Source organism: Limulus polyphemus, unplaced genomic scaffold (assembly GCF_000517525.1).
Source record: "Limulus polyphemus unplaced genomic scaffold, Limulus_polyphemus-2.1.2 Scaffold2403, whole genome shotgun sequence".
NCBI classification, from domain to species: domain Eukaryota; kingdom Metazoa; phylum Arthropoda; class Merostomata; order Xiphosura; family Limulidae; genus Limulus; species Limulus polyphemus.
This window is the reverse complement of record NW_013668013.1, coordinates 40,826-52,525: the sequence shown is the minus strand read 5'-3', so window position 1 is coordinate 52,525 and position 11,700 is coordinate 40,826. Positions and strand designations below refer to the sequence as shown.

General features: G+C 33.1%; 1 protein-coding gene across 4 annotated transcripts in view; it reads left to right on the top strand.

The window, feature by feature from the left end:
- The window catches only part of LOC106466865 (rho-related BTB domain-containing protein 1-like), a 96,468-nt gene that overhangs the window by 44,237 nt on the left and 40,531 nt on the right, over positions 1-11,700 (top strand). For all 4 annotated transcript variants that reach the window (XM_022394934.1, XM_022394935.1, XM_022394936.1 and 1 more), the window contains 2 exons: positions 3,089-3,192; positions 4,562-4,759. In XM_022394934.1, coding sequence (XP_022250642.1) covers positions 3,089-3,192; positions 4,562-4,759 — 302 coding nt within the window. The remainder of the gene's footprint in view (positions 1-3,088; positions 3,193-4,561; positions 4,760-11,700) is intronic.

Sequence of the window (11,700 nt, the reverse complement as noted above, 5' to 3'; positions counted from 1 at the left end):
GTACACTTACAATGCACGTGTTATAGTACACAAGAATAAGAAATTTGTTTGTTTGTAATTAAGCACAAAGCTACACAATGGGCTATCTGTGCTCTGTCCACCACGGGTATCGTCGTAAGTCCGCAGACATGCCGCTGTGCCACTGAGAGGCGAATAAGAAGTATCAGCGAATGTTAAAAAGGAAAAATTCTCACATTTTTACAGTGATACGTTTTGTCTATTGTAAGATATGAACATCATTATGAAAACAAATTACTTTATTTCTCCCTACAAATCTTTTCCTGTCCGTTTCGAGACGAAAGAAGTTCATAACGTTAACAATAATTTGCCATTACAGTAGCAAAACAATTTCAATGATTTATCACAAAGATGCTATTCTCATTAATATAAATAATACTTTTAGTGACATTTCTATTACACTTTCATAGACAGCTTCATGTGATTTAATATTTAGGTAAAGATGAGAATATAAATAAAATTAAGACTTTTGAGTTTATATTATAACACTAAATATCACGGACTAGTAGACAGGGCGCTCGACTCGCAATCTACGAGTCGCGAGCTCCAGTAATATCACTCGCCCCTTAAACCGTGGGGGCGTTGAAATATGAAGGTCAATCCCACTATTCCTTGGTAAAAGAGTAGCCCCTAAAATTGGTTAAAGGTGGTATTGACTGGCTGTCTTCCCTCTAGTCTATCACTTCTAAATTATGGACGGCTAGCGCAGATAACCCTCGTGTAACTTTGCACGAAATTCAAAACAAATAGTCTTAAACCGATTCTGTGTTTATATATTTAGTAATACACCTATACTTATTGTTTCTAAGTAGGGACATCATTTAAATGATCTTTCTTTTGGTTCTTTAGCTTGCCTACTGTCAGATTTTCAAAAATAATATTATATATGTATATGGGTTCTGTGTTTTTGCCAATTGTCAAAATAAATGGCTTTTACTTATATTTCTTAATAGTAAAAATATATATACTATGTAGTTCTTTGGATTCTTCGACAGTAGTAAGTGTCTGCGACTTGTTAGCAATAAATTCAACGATAAGTAAACAGCACACACTTTCCTATTTTCAAATAATATACATATTCGAAACAAGTTAACCGTATGTACAATAAAGTATTCACACTATAGAGAATATAAGCATATCGTAAACGTTATATTAGTATATATATAGTTCTCCTCTTCTCGTCAAAAGTACACTTAGGCCTGTTCAATTACTTTAGAATCTCGGTTGACAAACCGAACTATTTTCTATAATACTATCGCAATATTAGTCTGATGGTGATTCACTTACGATTGTGGTCTTCTTTCTTCTGAAGAACCTATGTTCCTTTTGTCAAAGTGTACTCAGGCTGATTCAATTACTTTAGAATTACGCATTGACGGAATAAACTTATTCTTTCTTATTTCCTTTTCCACTGTTAGTTTCATTCTAATATATATATATGTGGATATCAAACGTCAGGCCTATGTCAGTCGTTAGGCCTATTACTTTTATGTTACTTAACTTCACACCAACCACATTCTCTTAGCGTTTATCTGTCTGCTGCTTCGCGCTTGTCTCAAGCTATTTGTATCTTTGTTACATAGTCGTTTGTCCACTTTCTATATTCTCGACACCAATTAGTTATTAACAAAACCTACAATTGCCTGCTTTTAACTCTTATTATAACAAAGCATAAAAATAATAAAATATTCACTCACAAATATAAATTAAACATTAAACCAAATAGTCTTTTATATCATGGCATTCAGTTTACTTAATGTTTCACTCTTTCTCCACACACAAAATCTCACGTTAAAGAGTGATGAAGCTTTAAAAATACCTTTGGCCTGCACATACAAGAATTGCCTTGAGATAATCATTTCAGTGTTAGTAGGTTTTGGTGTGAATCTTACTTTAATGGACGTAGCTTGTATGTTGGTACCTATGTATGTAATCAAAACTACAGAAAAGACTTTAAACATTAACATATTGATGCAGAGATGAAATTGTGATTGTTTAAAGACTTTTCTGTTCACTTAGAGTGTCCTTTAGATTTATAAGAAGAAGATCCAAAATAAAAATTGTGCTGAATTACAACAAGATCTCATTGTCAGAAGTGGTGATTGAGTCTTATGAAATGTGGCACCATCTACTGAATGCCACCACAAACAAAAATCCTTAAAAAATTCTATCTTTGGGTATTCAAGATTCAGACAATTTAAAAAGTAACTGTGGTATGTGCAACAACCATTTCTGTATAAACGAACACAAATTTAATAAAAGTACTTTCCCCACACACAAGAAGAACATGATTTTCACTGGAATTGTACATGATGGTTTGATTATATCTTTATTGATGTAATTTTTAAATGTAGTACTAAAAAACTGGAGTTCTTAAAAAACATAACTGTTTATATCAGTAAAATTAATGAACATTTTTATCTCTGCACATTGAATCATTTTAATGCAATAAGTTGCACATTAATTAAAAAGCACAATCTGAACACTTTTTTTTCCATGCAGTGCATCCCAGAAAAAAAATATTTTTTTAGAAAATGTTCACTCTTTTTTTTTTTTTCTACATTTTTTGAGAATTAGTAATTGATAGCACAAGCAGCTGTGCATAGGGTGGCATTTCTGCTAGTGTGTGAAATTATTGAACTTTTAATGTATCTCATCTAAAAATAAGAGTTTCAGGTATCTTATAAAAGCCACACACAAGTAGGTGTATGTAATAATTTTTTGTCCTGGTTTTATTTTTGTTTTCATTTGTGCTGTTGCTAATTTGTTTCTGAACTAGCTAGATAGAGAAAGATCACCAAGCTTAGTAAACATAATATTTGAAAAATATTCATATAAAACACTGTGAGTGTAAAGGTTGTATTGCTGTTCCTGTATTTGTTTGTTTTGTAATTATAAAAATAAATACTAATAGTGGATGCACTGTTAGCCTGCCAGTGTTAACAGGACATAGGAGAAATTGTATTATATTGCTTACAACACCTAGTAGTGATGCTTAAGCCATTATAATGTATGGTAAACATTTGACACCTGATTTAGATATATTTAAATTTTTCTTTTGAATGTACAGGTATTGGAACGCTCATGGGATGTTGTGGACGGTGTCAGTATTTCCCTCAGACTATGGGACACTTTTGGTGACCATGATAAAGACAGGAGATTTGCATATGGAAGGCATGTAATATAATATAGAGATTATAACTTGGTTAACTTTGTTAGTAATGATAAAGGTATGGGGATAGAATGTTTTGTTTAATTAATCATTACTAAACTGATTAGATTCTACTTGATTAAGGCCTCAAATCACTCATGGTTTAGACACACTCTCTTGAGTTTGAGCTAATTAATCTGCTCTTTATTTTATATTTCAGCATGTTTTTGATTTACTTAATTCACATTCATTATTTGGAAAATATGAAAATCGAATGGAATCATGCAGGTGAGTTCAATATCAACAGAATAATTCTTCATTTTGATATTGTTTTGTGGTCTATACTTACATTTTTTTTTATCTGAGAGGTTACATTGTTGCCTGACATCTATCTACAGTGGAGAAAAAATCCAAAAAACTCTCACACTGTTTCTTAATCCAATACTCTACATAACTGGTTAACTCTTATTTACAATTTGTAGTGAAAACTTTTACACATTTTTTTTTCTTGATCGAGTAGGTTACATAACTGGTTGACTCCTATCTACAAGTTGGTAACAAAAACTCTTGATCCAGTAGGTTACATAGGTGATTAAATCCTATGTAAAATTAGTTATGAAATCTTTACGCACTTTCTGTTTCTTGATCCAATAGGTTACTTAGCTGATTGACTCCTATGTATAAAATAGTAATGAAAACTTTTACACTCTTTCTGTTTCTTGATCTAGTGGGCTACATAGCTGGTTGACTCTCATCTACAATTGGTAATGAAAACTTTTACACACTTTTTGTTTCTTGATCCAGTAGCCTACATAGCTGGTTGATTCTTATCTGGAATTGGTAATGAAAACTTTCACACTCCTTCTGTTTCTTGATACAGTAGGTTACATAACCGGTTGACACTTATGTACAATTGGTAATGAAAACTTTTACACACTTTCTGTTTTTTGATCCAGTAGGCTACATAACCAGTTAACTCTTATCTACAATTGGTAATGAAAACTTTTACACACTTTCTGTTTCTTGATCCAGTAGGCTACATAACTGATTGACTCCTATCTACCAGTTGATAATGAAAACTCTTCAAATGGTTAAATTTTAATTGGAAAAAATAATCGTAAAAACATTATATTTTAATTGTAAAAATAGATTAGGAACCTTACTTTTTAGTTACATAAGTTGTAAAATATGGAATGCTTGAAAACATATAGGATCAAACAAAATATTGAAAACTAGGATATAGAAAGTTAGAAAAAAATTTTTAATTAGTAATTTTCCTGCCTGTATTTCTGTTTGGTCAAGTATAATATGGAGATAAAAAAAAACTAAAATACTGTAAGCAGCTGCTTAATCCTAAGAAACCTATTAGTCAGTGTTTGTTTTTGTCTTTAGGTCTGATGTAGTCCTTTTATGCTTTTCCATTGCTAATCCACTATCCCTACGGAACTGTAAAGTCATGTGGTATCCAGAGATTCGAAAATTCTGTCCTCATACACCAATAGTGTTGGTTGGGTGTAAAAATGATCTCCGGTATATGTATAGGGATGAAGAATTCCTAAGTTTGTGTCGAGACCGCAGCCCATTTTTCAGGTTTGGTTTTATTTTCTTTTGATATATTAACTGTCAAAATTTAAGATGAGTGTTTCCAAGTCCTATTCAGTAAGCTGGCCTACCAGTCATGTTTCCTCAGTTTCTTTAGATTTAAATATGCTTCTGCTAGCATCAATGCATTTTTGTATATCATTCTTTATTGATCTTGATATTAAAGCTAATCGTTAATGGATATGTGCCACATCACTAGCATGAAATGTCAGGCATGACATTAGAAATAAATTATTTGTGCATTCAAAAATTCTACAAGATGAAATAGCAGAAGCATTGAAATTTTTGCCATAACTTACTAAGTGGTTGTAAAAGTATTTAAATTCAAACTTGTACTAGTTATACTATTATAATAATTAGTAAAATGTATAAATATTGTCATGAAATATAATAATTCTTTATACCAAAGTTTTATGACTAATGGTATTGTTGAAAATGTTGTATGTATATACTAAAATTACAAATGTAAAGATTTTTATTACGAAAGCCATGTGCTCAAGTTAAGTTGATTTACCTGCATTTTTAAAATCATCCTGAAATTCTAGTTTCATGCATTGCAAAGGTGTGATCAGTATTCATTATATACCAAACACAATACATGAAACATAAAATTCCAAATTGAGAATTATTTTTTCATAATCAGTATATAGACTTTACTTGTATTGTATAACTTTGTGTTTACATTCTGATTATGAAAAAAAAGATACATATCATTTTACAAGTTAGAGTTTCATGTTTACAGACAGGAAATCACATAAATGTTCTTAGAGATTTTGGAATTATGTTTATGTTGGCACACTCTACTTTTCTTTGTATTTAGGAACTTCTGCTTGTAATATTTGAAACACTTATAAACTGTAACACAATTATTTGAGTAGTAAAGCAAAAGATGTGTTATATTAAAATATATGAGATATTTCATTGTCACTTTTTAAATAATTGTTTGTTTGTTTTTTATTAAATGGTATAATTCCTGTAAATGTTTTGGCTGTTTTCTGTCTTTTCACAAAATGCATTACAGTATAATTTTCCTCAACCAATGGTAGAAAAGATGTTTCAGTTACAGTAATTTGTTTTCTAGTTTATAGTAGTGAAATTGTTAATTTTTAACACGTTTACGACATTGTGTGCTACCGGTGGTACATATGCATGTTTTCTGTTGGACGTTGTGAGCCACCTGTGGTACACAACACCCATAAGATACAACTGTACCTCTTATCCCCAAAGTCTTGTATGAAGCATTTACTTTATACAGACTGCTATAATAAAGCCACACCTTCCATCATGTACCACTGGTGGGGCATGAATGCAATGTTGAAAGGACAACTGAAATAAAACACATTTACATGATTAAGTCACTTTTTATTTAAAAATTTCATCTACAGATTGGCATTAAATTTTTCATTGTGAGTAATTGAAGCAAAAAAACACTAATTGAAACTTCTTTCATAAGTAAGAAAACTGTTATGACAACTGTAATACAACAAGGATAGAACTATCATCCACAGTATGGATTATTTTATGTGATGTCCCTTTTTTACGGTCATAAATTTGTGAAATATTCATAATTCTTCTAAAAAAAGGCAAGATTAGGCTGAAAAAAAAATATTATGAATATTTGATTATTATTACTTAAATCGTAGTGTGCACCACCAGTGGCACATGACAGCCAAAGCTTAAATGGGTAAAGACAGGATGTCATGTATCACAGGTGATGCACTCAAGAGAAAGTTCCCAATCATTCTGTCATAAAACATAACATAAAGCCATACAATTAGCTGTATCTGAGGCAGAGTTCACAATGAGGCCTTACGTTTCTGTTGCGTAAATAGAGAAATCACTTACACCACAAACATGTTAAATTATAGTTTTTAATATTTTCAAATAGAGGAGACTACTAGTTCAGTGCTATTTATTCCATTACACAGTTGAAGAATTGGTCCCTGGTTGTCAGCACTCATTGTAAGCACGAACCAGAAATTTGTAAGACTGACTGTTTCTTGTCAGTTTTCTGACTGCCTTGACTGAGGCTCTTTGTTGTTTGTGGTGTGATAACAGATTCTTGGTTTTCTTCAAGTGGCTGCCTCAGGTCTTGTCAAACACTTAAATGGACCATGCTCTCCTTTTCTAGAGCATGATGTGCTTGTCTCATCTCTCACTTGTTTGAAAGAGGGATAAAGGTCTGCTTAATGTATTCAGAAAGAGAGGGGCTACATGCCTCAAGTGCACCAGCTAGTGATAAATAGTAGTTATCCTATTATTTGATCTGTACCACTAGGGGAAGAAAAATGTGCTTTACTGGCTATTCCTGAATTTTGATAAGTATTATTGAGTAAACAGTGGTTTATGAGAGAGAGTCACATGGCCCAAAAGTAAAGTTTATTCAGTGGTAAAGTGTAACTTGAATAAAATGTGATGTCCAATTTACTCTTCATACTTTAAGCTATAAATATATCATGTGAATGTTCAGATTATTCATTAAAATCTGCAAAACAGTCTACAGAGATTTTTAGTAACCCATTGTTATATAGGAATAATGATATTTTACAGCAATCTTGTACTACTTAGAAATAGTGATATGTTACAGTCACCTTGTGCTTTTTAGGAATAGTTACATGTTACAGTAACCTTGTGCTTTTAAGGAATAGTGACATGTTACAGTAACCTTGTGCTTTTTAGGAACAGTGACATGTTACAGTAACCTTGTGCTTTTTAGGAACAGTGACAAGTTACAGTAACCTTGTGCTTTTTAGAAATACTGAAGTGTTACAGTAACCTTGTGCTTTTAGGAACAGTGACATGTTACAGTACCCTTGTGCTATTTAGAAATAATATGATACAGTAACCTTGCCATTTAGAAATAGTAAAATGTTACAGTAACCTTATGCTTTTTTAGGAATAGTGACATGTTACAGTAACCTTATGCTTTTTTAGGAATAGTGACATGTTACAGTAGCCTTGTGCAATTTATAAATAATATGTTACAGTAACCTTGCCATTTAGAAATAGTGAAATGTTACAGTAACCTTGTGCAATTTAGAAATAATATGTTACAGTAACTTTGTGCTATTAAGGAATAGTGATATGTTACAGTAATTTTGTGCTATTGAAGAATAGTGACCAGTAACCTTGTGTTCTTTAGGAATAGTGATATGTTACAGTAACCTTGTGCAAAAAAAAAACTATTTAGAAATAGTGATGTATTACAGTAACCTTGTGTTCTTTAGGAATAGTGATATGTTACAGTAAGCTTGTGCTATTTATGAATAGTGATATATTTCAATAGTTTTTCATTTTTAGTGATAGAGATAAACCAGTGTGTTTCAGCTGTAGTAAAATATTTCAACAAATTAATGTTATTTGGAGGTAGTGGTGTATTTCAATGACTCAGTATTATTCAATATTGTATAGAAGATGAATATGTTAAAATGATTTTGGAACCTCACTATCTCATTACAAGCCATGTCATAAGTCTCGTCATGCTCTGTCTATAACCATGTGTCATAATAATAGTTCGACAATGTGATTTCCATTACAAGACACCCATTCCTACAGTCCAATGACAGAGAAATATATATAGGTGTTGCATCCATACCATTTCATTCTCTAGCTGCTTAAGGTATGTGGTAATTAAATGAATATGTCATGGAAGCAATTTATGTACATGTGAGTCATCCCATTTATCTAGACAGAGATCCTTCTTGACTACGGTGCTGTCATGCACCACCGCACCAATCTGGCACTTGAAATTGGAACCGAGTTTCAACACTTCAAAAACTAAACATATGTATATAAAAAATATGTTATTCATTTTACACCTGAAGTTAAGTGTCTTTCTTAATGAAACTCTCAAAGTGTCACAGAACTGGCTCTTTGTGATCCCTTATGTATGTCGGGAGAGCTTTCTCAGATCACCAATCACACACACAATGTTACTCTTTATCAGGAGCTAGATTCAAGCACCATGCAACCACTTTGACTCAAGAGCAGTTGTCATAACATTAAGATGAGGAAATGTTTTTTGTCGTGTTGTGAGTAAGATCCATGAATATTGCAACCAAGCACTTAAGAAAATACATTTTACAGTTATATTGTGTGTTTAAAACATACACATTTTTGAAAGGCTTATCACTTCATAATATGCAACAAAAGTCACTTTTTGTGTTAGTTATTTGTGTTGGCTGGACAAGAGATTTGCAAAGCATTATAAAAATGCAGTTAGAAATATAGTAAATTAATAAAATATGTGTTTTTAAACTTTTTTTTTCAATATTAGTAATTTTCTTATAGGGTTACCCAGTTATTTTTGTGTTTTTTTCCCTTGCTACTTAATTTAAGGAAAGGTTGAGTTGCTTGTTTTCTCTTGGTAATATATTCAGTTCAGTACTAATGTAAGTAACCTCAAGTAACTGATGCTGCGTATAATTTCTTTGTCTAAATGTATATATGAGATCTGTACCCTGATGGTAACTATATGTCTCGGCTATGGGCAATATCAAATCTTGTTCTACACCACTATATGTTGCATGTTGTTGCCTGGGGCACCTGGAAAGCTTTTGCCACTGACCTTCATCATCATAGATTCTCATCTCATAAATAAATAAAAAACAGTACATGTATTATTCCAACAACTAAACACCTGTCAAGCTAAAAAATAAATAAAACTCACCTGTTACAAGATTTGTATATCTCTTTCTGGATGATTATAGTGTCCCAAGTTAATCTATATTCCTTTGTTTTCCAGTACCATTAAATACAAAGAATATTTCTGTATTGAAATTCTAAATTTCTGATCTGCGCAAATTTTTATGATTTGAGTATATGAATATTTTATATCGGAATGGGTTGTTCCGCTATGATATCTTACCTCCTCTCACAAAATAGCTTAGTTTCTTATTTTTTTTCAATATGACAGTGTTTCTGTGGAAGAATACAATCAGTTGGTAGACTCTTTGGACTCTTATTTTCTGGCACCTTCCACCAGTTACTATTTTGCCATGTCATTCAATTTGGTAGAGAACTGTTTTTCTCCTCCTTTTTTCCTATTGCTTCCAGTTCTCCAAGGGGATCTGGAGTAACTTTTTCAACATGTACACTTCACACCAGGTTGATATGCCCATGGTAGGCCCAGTTCAGATGCCCTTTTTGTGGCTTTGCCATTATTTACACAGGGGAGAATTGTATATTTCATGTTATCAGTGCTCAGACTTTGTTACTTTAGATGAATTGCAATGAATTTCTTTACTTTCCATTTTCCACCTCTACTCCAATTCCAATCCTGATCAGCTTCATTGTCCAGTTTTCTCCTTGAGGTGATATGTGGCATGTAATGCCTTTTGGGGTTTCATGTTTCCAACCTTTTATTCCCTTGAACCCTTCTATTTTCTATGATCTGTCCATGTCATGCTTACTGGTTCGGTTCATGAACTCATTGGGCTGGCATATTTGGACTTATTCACAGAATGTTACCATCTCCACAACATTTCTTCTCATCATATTCTTCACATCACTATGTCCTTGGCTGCACAACTTGCTTCCTTTGGAAGAGATTGTTCAGGCTGGAATGTGGACTACTCCCAATACCTTTGTTGTTCATTCTCTGCATGACCTGAATGTATATTTTTCTAGTGTTTATCTTCTCCCTCCCATGGCAGTTCTACACGTCAGTTCACCTTTGACCTGGGTAATAAGTCTTATTACTTCATTTCATTTATGTGTTTATTTCAGAAACCCTTGTTTTAACTACTGATAATGGGATCCCACTTTGTGGTGGGTGTTGCCTGGTCAGGTATGCTTTACCTCAAATCTACACTATTTACTGATTGCACTATAATGCTCACAGAAGGGTATTTCTGCCCATCCCTACTGATCCTTGGGATTGAATAAATCAGGAGTCAGTCTACTTTTCAAAATAGGGAATCATGGACACCCATTGCACTTTCTCCAGTGTGATGTTCCTCTAGACTCCCCAACGTGTTTTACTCCCCCTCCCGTTTTCTTCCAGTGAAGCAAGGGAGTCATTACCACTTCCCAGTCGCTGGGGTGGTGGACCATGAAGGCTTCCCCTTGAGTGAGTTTAGAAATTTACTTTACCATACATGATTTATCCACTCAGTGAGAAGAGGGCACATCTAGTTTCCCTCCTTAAGTTCCCCCTGGATGCCTTTTCTCTGGGGAACAAATGTTGGTTGTAGGGGGTCCAGATTATGTGGGATCCTTTTTGCAATGCCATGTTCAGGATGACAGTGCCCTGTTCCTACAGTTATGTGCAGTAGATGCCTTTCTTCTCATTAATTTCAGTTACAGGAGGTTCTTTCTCTGCTCCTATGGATAAGTTTGGGAAAATTTGTCTGCCATGTAATACCAACAACAGGACATACGCACTCTGTTCCTACAGTTGGGGAATTTTCCATGTTGTTCTCGTAATTCTGGATGCAGGATGTCTCTTCCCTGCATTTATGGTTAGGTGAGTTATCATTTTGCCCATAATACTGATTATGGCTTTTATCCTGTTCTTACGGTTGAGTTGAGGCAATATCATAACCCGTTAATGCCAGGTTTGATTTATCATACTTTTTGCTGCTATAGTTGTTTTGGGAGTTTGTCCAGTTTCAGCCAAAAGCTCACTTCCTCTTCGTAATTCCAATAATTTACATTGGACTTAGTACAATGATACTCTTTGCAGATCCAAAATAAAGATATAGACAAGTTTGGAATTTTTTGCTCATTTTTTAAGTGAGGAAAGCACAATTTGGGGTTTTTGTGAATTATTCATATGCATGTCAACCAACTTATATGGGATTTGTTACAAAGATACTTTCTTGCATGTCCCAGACAATGATATAGAAATTTTCGACTTTTTTGTGTTTTTTACCATTTTTCTTGTCTGAAAATGGGCTATGTTGGTTGGGATTGTATGGCATAAACAT